The sequence below is a fragment of the Fusarium fujikuroi genome, chromosome FFUJ_chr09, assembly GCF_900079805.1.
Source record: "Fusarium fujikuroi IMI 58289 draft genome, chromosome FFUJ_chr09".
Taxonomy (NCBI): domain Eukaryota; kingdom Fungi; phylum Ascomycota; class Sordariomycetes; order Hypocreales; family Nectriaceae; genus Fusarium; species Fusarium fujikuroi.
The window spans coordinates 139,141-156,870 of record NC_036630.1 but is presented as its reverse complement, the minus strand read 5'-3'; the positions used below and the strand labels follow the sequence as shown (position 1 = coordinate 156,870).

The 17,730-nt window shown below is 48.8% G+C and overlaps 8 protein-coding genes; 5 read left to right on the top strand and 3 right to left on the bottom strand.

The window, feature by feature from the left end:
* Positions 1–4: 4 nt before the first annotated feature.
* On the top strand, positions 5–331 carry FFUJ_10145 (uncharacterized protein; the record flags this gene model as incomplete). The annotated part of the gene is made up of 1 exon (XM_023567876.1): positions 5–331. One exon carries the CDS (start codon positions 5–7, stop codon positions 329–331), a length of 327 nt encoding a protein of 108 aa, XP_023435258.1.
* Positions 332–1,192: 861 nt separating this feature from the next.
* FFUJ_10146 (uncharacterized protein) lies at positions 1,193–2,119 on the bottom strand (the record flags this gene model as incomplete). Its single annotated transcript, XM_023567874.1, has 1 exon — positions 1,193–2,119. One exon carries the CDS (start codon positions 2,117–2,119, stop codon positions 1,193–1,195), a length of 927 nt encoding a protein of 308 aa, XP_023435257.1.
* Positions 2,120–3,628: 1,509 nt separating this feature from the next.
* Positions 3,629–5,344, top strand: FFUJ_10147 (related to pisatin demethylase cytochrome P450; the record flags this gene model as incomplete). XM_023567873.1 has 5 exons in its annotated part: positions 3,629–3,839; positions 3,951–4,339; positions 4,385–4,879; positions 4,936–5,073; positions 5,141–5,344. The coding sequence occupies 5 exons, from the start codon at positions 3,629–3,631 to the stop codon at positions 5,342–5,344; spliced, it is 1,437 nt and encodes a 478-aa protein (XP_023435256.1).
* Positions 5,345–5,806: 462 nt separating this feature from the next.
* On the top strand, positions 5,807–7,359 carry FFUJ_10148 (related to 6-hydroxy-d-nicotine oxidase; the record flags this gene model as incomplete). XM_023567872.1 has 2 exons in its annotated part: positions 5,807–6,547; positions 6,598–7,359. 2 exons carry the CDS (start codon positions 5,807–5,809, stop codon positions 7,357–7,359), a joined length of 1,503 nt encoding a protein of 500 aa, XP_023435255.1.
* A 132-nt stretch (positions 7,360–7,491) lies between these two features.
* On the bottom strand, positions 7,492–9,946 carry FFUJ_10149 (uncharacterized protein; the record flags this gene model as incomplete). XM_023567871.1 has 7 exons in its annotated part: positions 7,492–8,184; positions 8,242–8,398; positions 8,460–8,677; positions 8,733–8,805; positions 8,860–9,622; positions 9,673–9,877; positions 9,932–9,946. The coding sequence occupies 7 exons, from the start codon at positions 9,944–9,946 to the stop codon at positions 7,492–7,494; spliced, it is 2,124 nt and encodes a 707-aa protein (XP_023436168.1).
* Positions 9,947–10,410: 464 nt separating this feature from the next.
* FFUJ_10150 (related to zinc-containing long-chain alcohol dehydrogenase) lies at positions 10,411–11,876 on the top strand (the record flags this gene model as incomplete). XM_023567870.1 has 7 exons in its annotated part: positions 10,411–10,627; positions 10,690–11,024; positions 11,079–11,174; positions 11,225–11,524; positions 11,573–11,623; positions 11,675–11,746; positions 11,805–11,876. 7 exons carry the CDS (start codon positions 10,411–10,413, stop codon positions 11,874–11,876), a joined length of 1,143 nt encoding a protein of 380 aa, XP_023435254.1.
* Positions 11,877–12,732: 856 nt separating this feature from the next.
* On the top strand, positions 12,733–13,822 carry FFUJ_10151 (related to Y.lipolytica GPR1 protein and Fun34p; the record flags this gene model as incomplete). XM_023567869.1 has 5 exons in its annotated part: positions 12,733–12,911; positions 12,968–13,057; positions 13,116–13,342; positions 13,410–13,594; positions 13,652–13,822. The coding sequence occupies 5 exons, from the start codon at positions 12,733–12,735 to the stop codon at positions 13,820–13,822; spliced, it is 852 nt and encodes a 283-aa protein (XP_023435253.1).
* A 556-nt stretch (positions 13,823–14,378) lies between these two features.
* Positions 14,379–16,513, bottom strand: FFUJ_10152 (uncharacterized protein; the record flags this gene model as incomplete). XM_023567868.1 has 6 exons in its annotated part: positions 14,379–14,684; positions 14,737–15,656; positions 15,709–16,046; positions 16,105–16,263; positions 16,330–16,406; positions 16,460–16,513. The coding sequence occupies 6 exons, from the start codon at positions 16,511–16,513 to the stop codon at positions 14,379–14,381; spliced, it is 1,854 nt and encodes a 617-aa protein (XP_023435252.1).
* Between the last annotated feature and the right edge of the window lie 1,217 nt (positions 16,514–17,730).

Here is a 17,730-nt window from a genome sequence, read left to right as displayed (position 1 = left end):
CACAATGGATGTCATCAGCTTTTTAGATCTCATCACAGTTCGAGATCCAGAACCAGACGAAAGTCGCATGGCTTTTCATTTTACACGCAAGCCAGAGAGTTCCACCCAGGAGCCAAGATTCGACGACGTCATGCGAGCCTACAACCTGGAGGTCACCCAGATCACCTACACTGAATTCGAAGACATGCTCACGCTGTACGTATTTGCGGCAGGTTTTGATTGGACTGCGCACAAGGAAGAGGCCATGAAGATTTGCGAGGAGAGAGAGATTGACACAGACTGGCGGCTTATGCGGATGGTAATTTCTACCTGTGTTGACAACACGGAATGAGAGTAATAGGAAAAGGTCTGGTCCAGTCGAATTCCGATGATAATGGGAGGGTGTGTCGATAGCTGAGAAATATCGCATTCGCCTCATTGTTAACTCAGACTGAAGCACGATAATATCATGAGTCTCTTCAAGGTTCATTTCGCCGTGATCAAACTTTATTAAACATGATGCGAAGAGTTTGAACGCACACCGTTTCTTCCCTTCAACTAATTGTTCAATCTGTCCAGAAAGAGAAAAGTCGAGATAAACGGTTTAATCCACTCGTAGCACACAGGCACCAATGCACCCGCAGAAGATTTAGTTCTGTGCATCGTGTATACACTACCTACTAGGCCATTCGAAAACAACAGACCCTTCAAAGTAAAGGAATATATCATCTCACAAGCTTATGGCCCCTTCCATGTATTCATAAATGCCACCCCTTGCCGCCGGATGGATTAGCAACCGGATATCCGGGTATTCGGGTATCTGGGGCTTTCTTGGCTCACATTTGCAAACATCAATGAGCACCCCACATGCTCTGACTCAAACGGTACGTATGGTGTGCTACTAAAGAATCCCAGTATGAATAAATTACTCGGTGCACTCTCATTTATAGCTAGCTATGGATACTCTTTGCGAAGACTGGCATATGAACTCAACGTGCACGACATGTCTCTCTCTACAAACCCATCCAAGCTACGACTCAAAACCAACAAACACATATTATCATGCGAAACTCCACTGTGAAACTCTGCCAGGATGGCATGCGTCAGGTTCTTTGATTAATATTATCTCTATATAAAGCCGATTTTAACTTTTGGCAGCCATTGCCACGAACAGAATGAACCATGCCTTCACATACTCCTCCATGCCTCAACTTTAAATCTCCTGGCCAAAAGGCGGGTAAGCAGGCGCCAGAATGCCGTCGCAAGAGTTGCGCACAACATATGGACTGGCAGTAACGTCATTCCCGACAAGAACCTGCCCATTGGGGGCTGTTACCGTGAATGTGAACCCGCCGCCATACTGAGCCTGACCATAGACGAATCGAATGGGAATGTATACACCAGCAGGGAGGTCGATCTCAAAGTGCGCGCTACCAGCGATATGGTCAGGCTGGTTATACAGAGCCTTGGCGTCAGCATTACCAGAGTTCCAACCAGCGTACGCCTTTGCGCCAATCCACAGGTACACGGCGTCGTTAGCGTAAGGAATGTCGAACTTGTAGGTACCAGCGTCGCAACTATACAGATAACCGTGATGGTTAAGAGCGAAGTAGTCAAGAGCGAGATCTTGTGTCGAGCCATAGATGGGGGCTGACTGGGCGGCGTTGCTGGGCTGGAAGAGGCCACCGATCTGGCGGGTCGTGCCGACGTAAATGGGGTTGACCTGCTTGAAGGATTGGGGCACGAAGCTGGAGTAGGTCGTGTCGGTGTTTTGAGCAGGGTTGCTGTAGTATGCCCAGTCAAAGCCGAGGTTGTTGCAAGCAGAAGGGGTAGGACATTGTGCTGCACCGGTTGTTGTTGTTGCTTCCTCGGTGGTTGTGGTGGGGGCATCCGTGGTAGTATCAGCAGCGGTAGTCGTCGTTGCAATCTCGGTAGTAGAGTCCTCAGTTGTCAGAGAGCTCAGCTCAGTTGTAGAAGCGACATCGGAGGCAGAGATGGTGGTGGTAAGGTCAATCGACGTAGACAGTTCGGTCGTTGCAGAAGTGACCTGAGTAGCTTGAGAAGTAACTGGCTTGCAGGGTCCGGCAGAAACACCGACGCTGAGACAAGCCAGCACGCTGAGGAGTGTCTTGGAGTTCATTATGACGTTGACACGTGGAATTATCTTTAACGAGAGACTAGAAACCCGTAAATGAGCGAAGGGGTGAGACAATGACAGAACTTCAACGGTAATGTTAAATCTTGGGGGGAGCGTTGATAAATAACGTCCCCGAGCAGTTAATTCCGCAGAGGCCGTCTGTCACAGCTGGCTGACTAGACCTGTTCCAGCGTGGCTGCTGACTCGCTTGGTGGTCTCATTTTAATGACGGCGCTGCGATTGGTGAGCCCCTGCATAAAAATCGATAGTTTGGCCGCTAAACTGATTTTCGAGCACGCTATTGAAATAGGGCCCTGGAGCGGCTGAAGAAACCGGGGTATGGAGATGGCGATGCGCGGCCCGCTATGACATCTCTTTTTAAATACATGCAAAAGATTATCGTATGTTGTTCAGCTTGGATAGAGCTCAGCAGTATACGGATACCCTAAGTAATAACATCCGTCTATCTATATTCAAGAGAAAATCCTACCAGCACTTAACATCGATCAATATTACGATGACAGAGAGGTCTGGGGACGTAGTTCCTACTGCCGTTCTGCAGGCATATTAGGTTAGGGTATTACTATATGTTTATGGTGCAAAAGCTTTCTATCTTGGTCTCTTGTTGAAAATTGAATGCAGCTGAAATTTGTGGCTTGTTTATACGTGTTGCTTTTCTTCCAGGTCGTGATTCCCATTCTGTACACCTGCATTGAACACACTATCCATCTTGGGAATCATCGAGACCATTCCAGGGCCATACTCGCTTTTTACAAGGTATTAGTGAGCGCCTCAGCGTTGCAATTAATTATGTCCAGATAGAAGAAGATGATAATGAGTAGCGAAGCTGATATAATGGTGTATATATTGTAATATCTGTGGCCAATATTCAATGGTGAATGGTCTGGATATCATGACAGCGTGCGGGCGGATACCCTAGATTAAGCTCATGCAGTTAATAAGACTCAATCCACTGGATGCCACAACCAGTGGCTGGCCGTAGAGACTGATTTTATGATTACCTACAACCTAATAGACGCAGCCTTGTTATAAGAAACAGCTTGACATCGAAGACTCCGATCGTATAGATTAGGATAAAAAGAATGATAACAGAGGCTGGAGTGATGATGGCCGAAACCCACCTCAAGCAAAAATCTGTCCTGCTCGGAAGTTCCGAGAACATGGTATTTAACCCCAGATCTTATTTGCTATTAGACTTCCTAGCCGGATCTTCCGAACTTTGTATCCCACCTAGAACAAGATTGTCTGCATTCCCCCACGAATCATTTACTTCCCGCCGTCTATGCCTGTAGGGGGATGGGAAGAGCCGAAGCCGTCAATACCGAGCGGGGAGGGGGGAAACCGGCAAATCCGATGTCAATGGTCATCAAAGATATGCCTCCGCAACGATTGGAATTTGTCTATATAGCCTATACAGGCACTCGGTAGTTGAGGATGGGCCCCCTCTTGTAGCGAGACACTTTTAGGGATCTGAGTAACAACAACTTCGCCATGACAGACATTTCTTTGCTATACTTGATCTTAGGCTTGATTCTAGCCTCTGGGCTACTGAAAATAGCTACTTTTGTCTATGGTTATTTCTTTTCTCCGCTCAAGTCTATCCCTGGCCCGTTTCTTGCTCGCTTCACCGATGCATGGTACCTCTGGCGCCTCTACAAAGGTAACTTTGAAAGAGACAATGTGGCTTTGCACAGAGAATATGGTTAGTAAATTACCAAGAGCTTGATGATAGTGGTTGCCCTGACGTGAGACGCACTATAAGGACCGGTTGTCCGATACGGGCCCCGACGCTACAGTATCAACGACCCAGCAGCAATAAAAGCCATATACGGGCTGGAAAAGGCTTTTCCCAAGTCATCATGGTATGATGCCTGGGTGGCTCCCGGGGAAGTGAGCCTTTTCGCAGATCGAGATACCAAACGGCACGCATATCATCGACGACTTTTCCAAAACAACTATTCCATGTCGTCTCTCATCTCGTACGAACCTTACGTCGATGAATGTGCAGACCTCTTCGTCCAACGTCTATCAGAGATTTCCCAAACGGGATTGCCTCTGGATATGGGCCATTGGCTTCAGTGCTATGCATTTGACGTTATCGGACTTATTACATACGGTAAACGGCTAGGCTTCCTTGACAGCGGAAAGGACATTGGTGGCGTCATGGAAGCTCTTGAAGCATTTCTTTCCTATGCCGCACCGGTAGGTATATACAGCAAACTTCATCCTTTTCTTTTCTCCGTGAAGAACTATTTTGCTGGGTCTAGTGGTACAGGTCGCGCATATGTAATTTCCTTTACGCGTAGCCGGGTGGCCGAGAGCATGAAAACCCCTACGGCGGTCCCGGCGGAGAAGAAAACTACTTCGGCAGAGCCTTTTCTTCTCAAGTTCCTGGAGAAGCATGAGCAGAGTCCTGACAAATTTACGTCCACTAATGTCACTATGGGATGCGTTGCCAATATGGTTGCTGGTTCTGACACAACTGGTATTACGCTGTCTGCCATCCTGTATTATCTGCTGAAACATCCTCCCTGCCTCGCTGCACTGCAGCAAGAGATCGATTTCTACTATAGCGAGGGCAAACTGTCTGGGAAACCGACGTTCCAAGAGACTCAGCAAATGCCATACTTGCAAGCAGTCATTAAGGAGACACTGAGGCTCCATCCTGCTACAGGACTGCCCCTGGAGCGCGTTGTGCCCAAGGGAGGGGCCACTATCAGTGGACATTTCTTTCCTGAAGGCGTATGTATCTTGACGCCTTGTATCACAGGATCTTTAGGCTAATATGATATCGGTAGTCAATTATCGGAATCAACACCTGGGTTCAACATCGCAACCAGTCTATCTACGGCCTTGATGCAGATATTTACAGGCCAGAACGATGGCTCACCACCGATGAGGAACAACTTTCAGTCATGAACCGTCACTGGATACCTGTAAGCATTCTTCTCTTGTTGTTTACTAAGATTCGTTGCTAATTCCCGTTTTTCTGTTTCCTTCTAGTTTGGTCTTGGGTCTCGAACATGCTTGGGCAGACACATCTCCATGTTAGAGATCTCCAAGCTGATTCCTAAGATTGTCCGGGAATTCAATTATGAGCTTGATGGAGATTTAGCACAAATGGGGACCAACTGGTCCACGTTTAACTTTTGGTTTGTAAAGCCAAAGGGCTTTCAGGTCAGGATTTCTCCAAGACATAGTTCATAAGTATAGCAGGCTTGTTTTCTCTACATTTCTAATAAGTCTCCAAATAAGCCATTTATAGTAATTCAAAAGGACGTTTATTATTAAAATAAACTTATTATTTAAATTTCTAATAAGTCTTATACCTTACCACAGTATTATTCTTAAAATTATAAACAGTTAGCGCTATTGGTCACTGACAGGGTAGGGTTAAATATTTATGGAGGCCGACTAGGCCCGTAAAGCCATCGAATCAGCGACTTCCCACGTCCATGTTTCTGGGTCGTCTAGCGATCATCACCTCCCATCTCGAGTAAAAACACCGATGCGCCCATGGTTGCTAAAATGCTGGGCCATGCAGGTCCGCGAATTAATCCGGCAACCAGCTCGTGGCGATCCCATGAAAATCTCAATTGTAGCGGTCAACCTCAATGGGCTTCATCATTCATCCTCTCTTCAACTGTCAATCATCCTTTGCTGCTCGTCATGCTGACCAGCACGGTCCTCAGCTTGCTGTCGCTAGCAACCTGCCCTGCCATCGCGGAAGAGAAGACAGAGTCTGGCTGCGATGCACTGAAGCATGTCTTTCCCGACAAGACCTTTTACCCCAAGGACGCAGTCTATGAGTATGAGTCGCAGAAGTTCTGGTCCAACAATGAGCTTCTAGACCCAGCTTGTGTTTTCCGTCCCACCAGCGCAAAGCATGTTGCTGAAGCAGTCAAGCTGATGGGTACCGGTCATACATCCTTTGGTTTACGCGGAGGTGGACACATGGCCATCGCAGGCGCCAACAATATTGATGGAGGCCCGCTCTTCGTTATGTCCAATTTGACAACCCTCGAATTGACCAAAGACAAGAAGTCGGTCTGGGTTGGACCTGGCTTGGATTGGGGCCAGGTTTATCGTTATCTAGGCGAGCACAAGCTTGCAGTCGCAGGTGGTCGTCTCTCTCCAGTCGGAGTACCTGGTCTGCTTCTCGCAGGAGGTATCAATTTCCAGGGGAACCAGCGAGGATGGGCTGCGGATAATGCACTCGAGTATGAGCTCGTGGTGTCCAGCGGCAAGGTCATATCAGTCACTTCAAAGTCTCATCCGGATCTGTTCTGGGCACTGAAGGGCGGATCTAATAATTTTGGCATCGTTACCAAGTTCAAACTGGCCACTTTCCCATCGGATCAGATTTACGCTGGTATATATAGTGTCACTGATATACCTGGATTCTTGAAGGTATGAGGCACTGCAAGGGAATTACTTCATTGGCGCTTACAGAACTGCAGGCTGTTGCAAATTTCTCGGCCTTCAATACTGACCCTCTTGCACATATTGTTCCTCAAGTTATTGCAGTTGATGAGGAGACCACTATTGGTGGTGCAATTCTCTTCTACGACAGCGACTCAGACCCGGAGCCGGAGTGCTTCAGGCCATTTTTCGACCTTCCAGCTATTTCCAACACGTTCGAGAAAAAGACTCTGGCTCAGTTCTCAGATGAGACTGGCCAACTCGTCACACCGAAGATCAACAACCAGTTCATCGCCGGTACCACTACGGGTAAAACATACGAGGAGCTACTCAAAGGCGTGCAAATTGTGAACGATGGCTTCCTCAACGCTCTTCCCGACTTGTACAAGACTCTGCCCGCTGAGGACCGCATACTCATCTCTGTTGACTGGCAGCCCATCGGCTCTCTCTGGACAAAAGCTTCTAAGAAGTACAACCCGGGAGGTAATGCTCTAGGTTTGGACGTTGAGAAGAAGGGCACGTACATTGCTTGGGCAGAGGTTGTTGAGTGGAGTGGCGATGAGCACAACGAAGCTGTGTTCAAGTGGATGGAGGACACGACTTGGGCAATTGCTAATGCTACCCAGAAGGCTGGTCTGTATGATCCTTTCACTTACATGGGAGATGCCGCCGGGTTTCAGAATGTTTATGATGGCTATGGGGAGGAGAATAAACAGAAGCTGCTTCAGATCTCTCGCAAGTATGATCCTTCTCGGATCTTCCAGAAGTACTGGCCAGGTGGCTTCAAGATTGGACTCTAGATTTGATCACGATATGTCTGAATGTGAGGCATTGATATGAAAGGTTGTGAATAGATAGACTAGCTACCGGAAAAGAACGAATACATTCCCAGATTATATTAAACGAAGAGAGTGCAGCTCCTGATATCCAATTTAGCAGACTGGCTGCAGGATGATCTGAGTTCTTCCATTGATCTTCGCATCGATGAAAGCCTTGCCAGCTCCGTTTGCTGTGACAGATCCTCCAGTGTTGATAGAGTACTGCTGGCCAGGGATCAGCCTCTCAAACCCAAGCTTGAAAACTCCAGCCTCCTTTCCATTGTACACAACCAAATCAAGCTTCTTTCCATCCTCACTATATGCCTTGGCAACCAGAACCTCTGGAAAAGGCGCCTCCTCGAGGATAGGTCCACTCAAAGCGTCCTTGGAAGGACCATGAAGCGTAGCATTGGCCAAGTCACGCTGCTTAACGAGACGTGCCATGAGGGCAATCACCTGAGTAGTAGCTGAGAGGCCCTTGTTCCGAAGAGATCCTGTCTTGGTGGCTTCGACGGGGAAGTAGACGTTGTCGAGCTGTTCGAGGGCCTCCTTGCGGATCTTCTCGTCGCCGAACTCGGCGGCTGTTGCGGCGATGAATGCACGGAGGGGACCCTCGCCGGCGCGGTAATTACCCGGATCCATCTTGTCGGCACCTTTCAGGTCTCTGACTACCAGTTCGCCCTTGCTGTCGTACTTGAGGAATTCCTTTCGGATCATGGCCCAGTTGCGATGGGCGAGGTGGGGGAGGTAAGCGGTCAGGAGCATGGCGTTGATGCAGTCGGTGAGAGTTCCGCAGAGACCGGGAAGCTACGTCGAAATGAGTTAGCTGCATGGAACGTAATAGTGTCGATGTGATTTGCTCACTGTGAGACCTGTAAATTCACTGCGAATGGGGAGGATACGACCATCACATTCGGTGAACTCCTCCTCGAGAGAACGTTCAAAGCGGTTCCTGAGCTTCTCTCCGCAATCGCGACCCAGGATGCGATCAGAGATGACTAGGCCAGCCATACCAGTAAGACTAAATAAGTGGTCAGCATCTAATGCTCGAGCTATAGCTGGCGGGGGGTGGTGTAGCATACTTACAGAGAGAGTAAGTCCAGTTGGGCTCACAGGGATAAAGACAGTAGGGGTTGTCTGTCATGTTCTCATGCAGAGCATCAGCGAGTCCCTCAAAGTTGGTCTTGTAGTGTTTGCCATCGTCGATAACGAATTCGAGGGCGTTCTTCTGGTGATAGCGGCGATCGCCAGAAGCTTGCTCATATAGACCGATAGCGGAGCTGAGGTATCCAGTAACCATCTACGTCCAGTCAGCAAAGCCATCTCGGCGTAATATTGTACGGGCCAGTACTTACAATATTGTCCTTCTTGATAGGGTCCCAATCGCTGAGGGTAAACCTGCCAAAGATTGACTCCCACTTCCAGTAGCTAGATGAATATCAGAATCTAGTTGCAGGAATTAGTAGATGATGAAGTACTGACCTCATGATTCGCTTCTGGAGACTCTTCTCGATGCAGTTCTGAGAAGCCTTGGAGAGGTAGCCATGGAAGCCAGGAGCGTAATGACACTGATACAAGCTAAGGACATCGACAACACCGTAGAGCTGGTATCTAACAGCGCCGGTCTGGAACTGATCGATGACATCGTGGAAGCTAAAGTCGTCATGAGGACTTAGTCCTCTCTCGAGCATATGCTGCACATGACGAAGGGTATCCAGAGAGAGCTCACGGGAACCAGGTGCGGGTGCAGGTGTAGCATTGGCAAGCTGCTCTTCAACAGCTTGGACGAGGTACTTATTGCGCTCCTGTGCCTTGGAGTATCCAGCAGCATTGAGAGAGCGAGCGTTACTCATGAGCCAGAAGATTCCAGTGTAGCAGAAGGCAGCCCACAAGATGGCTGAGGGCTCGAACAGGGAGTCTGTGGCAAGGTAGCCAGCTCCAATGCTGGAGCCTACCCATAAGCCAATGGGGAACGCGATACCGCCCATGGCGAACCAGACGAAGATGGTAACGGGGATCAAGACCAGAGTAGCCAGGAACGCGGCGGTCGACGCAAGAGTGGCGACTGCAGTGAAGCCTGCGCCCGGGAATAGGAAGCTCAGTGCAGCTGCGCGGTAAGACGTGCTCTCAAGATTGTAAAAGGCCCAGAGGCCGGAGAGCGATAGAGCGAAGTACTGGTAGAGAGTCCGTCGCTGATGATATTTCTTGACCAGTCCCCGGCCGGCATTTGCCGGGATGAGAACGTCTGACGAAATGTTCGTAAGATATCAGGCAAATGTTTTGATGAGGCCGTACCCCGAACTGTCCAATGGCCCCAGCCAAAGTCACCAACAGCTTCACTTTTGTGGTCGACTACATTGGGCGTGGAACGAACGACGGCTGTATGGCCGTTAGATTTGGTGAAGCCATTGGCTTCCTTCGGCTTTGTTGGTATATGCGATGGAAGCTCCGTGACTACATGTTCCTGGCTACCGTTAGTAGCCGGAAGTATTTTGGAAAGCTACAGTAAACCGTCAATTAATAAACTCCGTGACAGGAGAAACGGGGGACATACCGTAACAGTCGACATTTTCAGTTATGCCTTTTCGAATTGAATGCTCTGAGATGTTGCTGGAATGGCATGAGGTTCAATGGTCTTGTTGAAAGCCGTTGAGAATTAATCTTTTAACATCTGTCTGTCTGGCTCAAGTGCGGTCCGGGCTCCGATGCGGGGCCCCGGCTGTTGATAAACTCAATTATGGTCTTTGCGGGGAAGCGCGGGGTGCATGTCTAGGTTCAGCTAAGACCCTGAAGGGACGGTTGCTCCGCGTGGGATCTTGTCAACGCTGGTATGCTCGGTACGGCGGACCGCCATGGCCCTGGTCCGCCGATATTGTATGGGCAATAATAGTTGACTTTCTTTGTATGCACCTCACGAATTCATCGTCCGCCGCACACAATACTTCGTTCTTGGCTTCTGTAGCATATCATACTGCTACCGTCAAACTGCCTCATATTCTCGTTGCCATCGCAGTGACAGCGCCACTCACCACAATGGACTCGATTCAATCTACCACTGCCATCGTAGCCCATGCCCCTCAAGATGGCAAGAGAAATTGGAAGCTTGAGCAGCTGCAGCTCCGAGCTCCCAGCGAAAACGAGGCCATCGTTGAAATGGTTGCTTCGGGAGTCTGCCATACTGATCTGGGCTGTGGAACTGACCCTGATGGAACTCCAGGATTTCCTGTTCCTCCATACCCACGCGTCTTGGGTCATGAAGGCAAGTTATAAGCATCCCTTGCTCAGATGGTCCATAGAAGCTAATCATATCAGGCGCTGGTTACGTCCGGGCAGTTGGCTCAAAGGTCACAAAGGTTAAACCTGGGGATGCCGTTCTCCTTTCCTTTGCATTCTGCACCCAATGCCACAACTGCAAATTCGGCGCTCCTGGCTACTGTCACGAATTCACTGCCCTCAACTTCTCGGGTTCTGGAGAGGCCTTCCAGACTTCAAAGCCCACTTCTCAGAGGGTCGGGGGTTCTTTCTTTGGACAGTCCAGCTTTGCGAAGCTCACACGGGTCCAAGAAACGTCTCTTGTGAATGTCACCGACTTAATTACACATCCGGAGGATCTGAAGTTGTTTGCCCCTTTGGGATGCGGTATACAAGTAAGGTCATGCGGCGATGAGGTTTTCGTAAGAGAGCTAACGTAGGTTTCATAGACTGGTTCAGGGACTATTACCGAACTGGCAGCTGCAAAACCGGATGACAAGGTTGCCATTATGGGCTTGGGTGGTGTTGGTCTGGCAGCCATTATGGTACATTGAGCCATCGACTCATCATGACGAGAAAGCTAACATGGGATCAGGGTGCGAAACTCAGAGGCTGCAAAAACATCATCGGCATCGATCGAGTCCCTGCGCGAGTCGAGATGGCAAAGAGACTGGGAGCAACCCACGGCATAGATACATCATCAGTCGCCAATCTCGGTGATGAAGTTCGAAAAATAACAGGTGGTTCTGGAAGTACAATTACCGTTGACGCAACTGGCGTGATGCCTTTGATCCAGCAAGGCCTTGACTTCACCGCCAACCAGGGCAAGATGGTTCTTCTCGGTGTTGCACCGATGACAGCTGGGTTGGAGATCTCGGTTGTTCCCTTCATGGTTGTAGGTTTCTTACAGCAGGGTACTCATTTCGTGGCTCACACTCAGTAGACAGGCAAGCAGCTTATCGGTAGTATGGAAGGTGGTGTACTTCCTGAGGATGTAGGTCTCTAGCCATTGAAAGCGACGCTCAACAGCTGACACTTGAGATAGTACATCCCTCGCATGATTCGATGGTTCCAGAAAGGCCAGTTCCCGATAGAGCGTCTGATTAAATTTTATCCTGTAAGTCAAATCGTGAATCTCTACGTGGTCATACTTTCAGAAGGTTAATCTATCACAGGTTAGTGAATTTGAAAAGGCAATTCATGATATGGAGAATGGTTCTACGATTAAACCTGTGTTAATTTGGTAGCCTCTTGATGACTCCGCATCATGAAAGACACTTGTATGGTAATCTATCAAGGCGCTTGTTATATTTACAAACTGGTAAACCTGTCTCGCACTGGGCCTCACTGTTGATTTGGTACATTCTTCCATAGCTTACAATGTTGTAAGACACCGTTACACCTTTCCAAAATATCTGCCTTTTTGAGCCGTTCTACTATTTCCATTTTACAGTTATTACCAGCCCAAAGTCACATTATTGGCAGTAATCATGTCTGTAGTCTAACCAGGTTGTTCATTTCAATCAAGCTCGTGGCGTAATCCAAGCCAATCCTCACTCTGAATCAGTCGTCCTCATCAGTGTTACGTGCCATAAGACTTCTATCACACATGATTACTACCCCAGATTGCGAACCTGGGGAAGTGACTGAAATCCGGGGCAGTCCAATGCACCCCCAGGCTTTGTCAATCCACGGTCCGTTGATTCGGGTATCAGATCAGGGATCACTGCTTGTTCCGGGGTAACAACTCATGCTATCCCCGCGTCCCCCGTGTAGATACACACCAAGCAGCGTCGGTCCGGACGCTAATGCGGTCCATTCCATCAAGTTCTTTGTCCGGCATCTCGAGGAGTTCCCTCTTCCGATTTATGATTTACCGAAACAGGACCGAAATTCCGTATCAAAGTATGGCGGCCAATACAGTACAGGGCCTATGGACAAAGTCCAGTGCGAGAATATCGGATGTACAGGTTGGCCAGGCAGCCAAGAGAATGACACGTCCCAAGCATAAAGCCTTCAAACCATTTCTATTATGATACATACTCTCCCAACCCAGTTCTTCTCCTATCAACGCCATAGCCACAAGCATACGTCTGCATCACCATGACAAAGCCCTCGAGTAACAGCAGTGATCCCGAAGTAGGCCATCATGAGGCTCTTCATGCTATCCGATCAGCAGCTAGTATCTCGATGAGCCCTGAGCTCTTGGAGAAGCTTTACCTTGCACCTCCCAATGCTGTCAAGGGAGATCTAAGGAAGACATTTGGTAACCCGACGCCTCTGTTAGCGTACCCTGTAGATGACTGCCTGATGAGCACAGCTGATGACCGTATTATAGAGCACTCGCGGGATTCTTGCTAGCTTTGATGCCTCTATCGTGTGACTTGATGGGTTGGCGTGGTGCTAGCCACTTTGGTGCAGCTTCCATGTAAGTTGATCTTCCCTCCATAAGGTATAATCATGATGGCATACTGATGACCTTGAAGCCCTGTCTATTTCTTCGAGGGTGGTGTCCTCATGGTAATCAGCGGGATTATGGAGTGGATCCTTGGCAACAGCTTTCCTTCTTGTGTCTTTACAAGCTTCGGCTTTTTCTACCTCTCATTTGGTGGGATCCTACATCCATCCTTCGCTGCATATTCTTCATATGCACCGGCAGATGCAAAGTCACCTGCCGAAGGAATGGCTACCAGAGGCTTTAATGCAAGCTTAGGTAAGTCTTTCCGACCTTTGCCTCCCATTTCACACTGCTTTGTATTATACTGACACAATTGGGGAAGGCTTTTTCTTGCTGGCCATGACCATATTGTCAATCATCTACCTCATCTGCGCCTTGCGTACGAATGTCGTCTTCGTTGTGATCTTTGCTACCCTTGTCCCAGCTCTTCTGTGCCTCCTTGGGGCATTTTGGGCTTGGGCGGATGACTATACTGGGAACACGTTGTTAGCTCAACGGCTGTGTGTGGTAAGTTCTGTTATGCAACACCGCTCCACCTAGTGTTCATCTCCTAACTCGCCACAGGGCGCCGGCGCACTGCTCTTTGTGACATCATTTGCTGGATGGTATATCCTCCTCGCTATCTTGCTTGCCATTGTCGACTTTCCGATTCAGATTCCTGTTGGTGATCTATCATCCGTTATCAAAGGGAAGAGTGAGAGAGATATGACTCTGGGAAAGCAAGATAACAGCTGAATTTCTCGCCCATTCTAACAAATGACATGATGCCAGCATTGACAAAGATTTCCTTCTGGACGTAAAATGTCTTGGTTTTTCTTTTTTCTTTTTTAGGGTTAGGGTTACTGTCGAGAAAACATACGGAATACTATCACGGATTATAGTTGGTTACCAAATTACAAAACTGTGACCTATCGTGTAGTGCAGTGTGTACCCTGAAATCGGGGAGAGACAGGGACAGCATTGCTATAGGAGATGGAAGAGTCTCATTGTAAAATGGGATGCGGGCAGTCATATGTAAGGAATATAGATATATCAGTAAAGAATGAATTGATTGAATTGCTTCCACGCACTGTCTGATGCACCAGGCTTCCTAGAATAACAAAACAAAACCCCCAATCCGCACCATTCCTTGAAAGTCCATCCGAGTTTCTCGACAGAACTCTAGGAAACCGATTTGCACTAAACACACAAGTAATTATACCTCATGCATGAGAGTATACCATAGTATGCTTGAGAATATATACAATACACCAAGTGTCCAATAATGATACTAGCAAACCAGAAGACATTCTTAACTCATAACATAAGATCTCATGGTGTGACGTGCTCCATTTATGCCCTCAACCCCAGACAACTCAAATGACCGTGGCGTCATGTTCACATCAAAGTTGAAGAATGAAGGCGAGGTCATGTCGACGAAAAATTGGCCATCACCAGGACTAATTGATCTTGTTCTTGAGCTGCCGCACATGGAGCCGTAATCAACCATGGACCATAGAGCTGTTTCCAGGTCAGGAGATATGTCGAAAACGGCATGTGGATCAATCATCTTCTCGAAATCCTGGGAATGGGTATCGAAGTTGAGGAGTTGAGTGTGCTGTAAAACGGGTCAGTTATGCCTACAAGGTTTGACCAGGCGTAATACTTACCATCTTGGCTGCATGGTCCCAGAAATGACCCATTTTGTCCAAGATTTCTAATGAGTGCTGTCCAGATTCCAAAAGCTGCTGAGATGGAACTTGTCCCATACTTTCCTGGCCATGGATGAACATGGAGAGGATGCTGCCAGCAACACATGTCGAGTAAGCGTAGAATGAGGCATCGACGTGACAGCCCGCCTCTTGCGCACGGTGCAGTAGAGACGGGATCTTGGAGGCGTGATCATAGCATACTTCATAAGTTCTGGTTAAGAAACTCACTGGTGCCTTTACCTTTAATTTCTGCAGACGCAGCGCCAGGAGGAACGGGTGGCTGATGAGACAGTGGCATAGATGGAAAACGATCCGAGCAAATACGGCGTGTCCAACAACCTGATGGTCCGGCGATCCATTGGGGAGTTTGTTCTGCGATATGATGTCTTGGATGGGGACTTCTTCAACCTGAAGATGCTGCTCAATTAGCAAGAGGAACGAGTTGATAGCTGCAAATTCTGATCTCGAGTCCCAAGGTAAAGTGTCGTCTATCTCGCGTTGATGAAGGACGTATCTGGCACATCGCCCGAGAGCTGAAGCGACGAGAATGGCGAGGGTGAAGTATCCACGGATCTCACCGAGATCAGCATCCCAATTTAGAAGGCGATGAAGCGTAGGGGTTTGTTTCCAAGTGCCAGTTCTGAACACTTCCTCCTCGCAGGGTAGCTGGATGTGACAATCCTCGTCGGCGATTGCAGGTGGTCGTGCTCTCCCGCAGGATACAAGCTTATCGAGAAGGTAGACTGACCAAAAGACGCGTCTTCGCTCTTCCTGTTCGACAATAGGGAGCATGGGATTTGGTTCGTTCATGAGTTGAAGATCTTGGCAGATCCGTACTGCAAGGCCAATCTTTAACCACCCAGAGCTTGTTCGGCCAGCTTGTCAAGTATCAGCCAAAATTTGCTCTTCGGGAATGCCGTTCAACCTCACCTGTAAAGTCAATGATAGCCAGGATGTTGGTAGTCTGTGCCACGTGAAAATTCGGTTCATTCTCAACAGTCAAATGGTCGCTCAGCACGCACAACCAGGCTTGTCTCGCGTATCCCTCCATCGCGTCGTGGGTGCGCCCTAAGAAGTATTCGTGATCCGAGAATCTCACTGAAGACGCCAGGATGGCAAATGTGAGACACTTTGGTAGGAGCATGAAGCTGAACAGCTGTCTGTAATGCTCCTCTTGGAAATAGGCGTACGGTTGATTGTGGACGTGGGTAAAGTAGGTATCGACGAGATGCTGCACCACATCGTCCGGTGGCATTGTGCTAAAGGGCCTGATTGATGGTTAGCGACTGCGATGAGCTACAGGGAAGCATGTTTCGAGAGACGTACGGCGTGATGGACCCGGTTTGATCTGGGGATGAAGACGCCGCGTCTGAGAGCCGGCGCTGACCGTCTGAGCCATCAACTAGGTATGTTGATGAACGAGGCTGGGCCGGAGAAACAGGCGCGTCGCATTGTTGCGGCAGAAACGGCTGATTGAAGTCGAACCTGTGAGATCATAAAACTCAGCAAACAGATTCTTTGGGGACAAACGCGTGGTGTAGCCGCGCATACCTTTGTTCCGGACCATCCTGCTCGCTCAACTTGGCCAACTGGGCTTCAATCGTGCTCAATCTCTGCAAAAGTTCCGGCTATCGTCAAGTCAATCATGGCATCGTTACGCGACACTTGGTGCAGGCTATACATGACCAAACTGGGGAGCCAGAGCTGCAAGCGGGTTTGCAGTCACAGAAGCCATCGTCGCTGAGTACGCCTCATATTGGCACGCGCGATTGACACGTCGGCAATTGTTGCATCGCGGCTTATCTCCCGAACATTTCGTTTTCCTCTGTCTATGGTTTGTTTCCACGTCAGTATCTTGATCATGCTTCAGGCACGTTCGCAGAGGTGAGAGGGTGAGTGGTGTAACATGACGGGCCGGGAGATCCACAGAAGCTGCTGGTGTTGGAGCGGACAGGGCCCATACCGACAGCTGGTGCATGCTTGCCGAATACGGCGTATACCACTACTGGTCGCAGGGGCATGAGCCTGTGACTCGACGCTGGACGATGGTGCTGCTGACATTGCTTCGAGGAGTAGGCAGGAGGCGGTCCGAATTGCGGGATGAGAAGGAAGATAACGAAGTGTATCCAGTCTGCGCATCTGCCCTACCTACGTACCTCCCCCTTGCGCCATCTGCCGGCTGCCCGTGACACACGGAACTTGGCCTGGGGAGATGAGCTATCACGGAGCGGGGTAAGGAGCTCGCTAACTCGTTAGGCTCAGCATGTTGGCACTCTATGGTTGTTTGCATTGTTTTGCTTGATCCTAGTGGAGACTTACCCCGGAGTTACGGGGTCGCTAAGATATAACAGGGAATGAACTCAATGGCTGGAAGTTTATTATCCTTGGTATGCAACGTTGACGTTGCAGCAACCCCGCACGGATGAAATCAGGTCTAGATATCAGTATAGCCTGGATGGCACAGGTACAGGGTAGGCCCTTCTTTCAGACAACTAGCTATGATATTTATCAGATTGCCAGAATGAATCAACACTGCCTCCTTCTACACAATCTCTAGCCACGATATACATCTTTAACATATAAAGAATTTGTTGATATATCTCGAAACTCTTATATATGGCTTATATAAGAGTTCATTTGAGCGACTTCTCATTTCACAGAACCTCCTTGGCTATTGGGTATTCTGAGCTCTATCCTATGTTATCTCCCTCAGAATAAACCGCCTAGAGCTTTTAGACCTCTGTTCCTGCAAAGACCTTGTAGCTCTTGAGCTGTCTAGGAACTCAAGCTCGAGTCTACGGCATGAGATTTCTCATTATTTCTCTGCCTGCCCCGCTTGCGGCCTACGGTCCGCACCCAGGCTAGTCCTAGAATGATACCCGTGCCAGGGCAGCTATTATCTGACCACTACCGCCAATGCTCACTCCACTATCTGCAATTTACACATGCTAT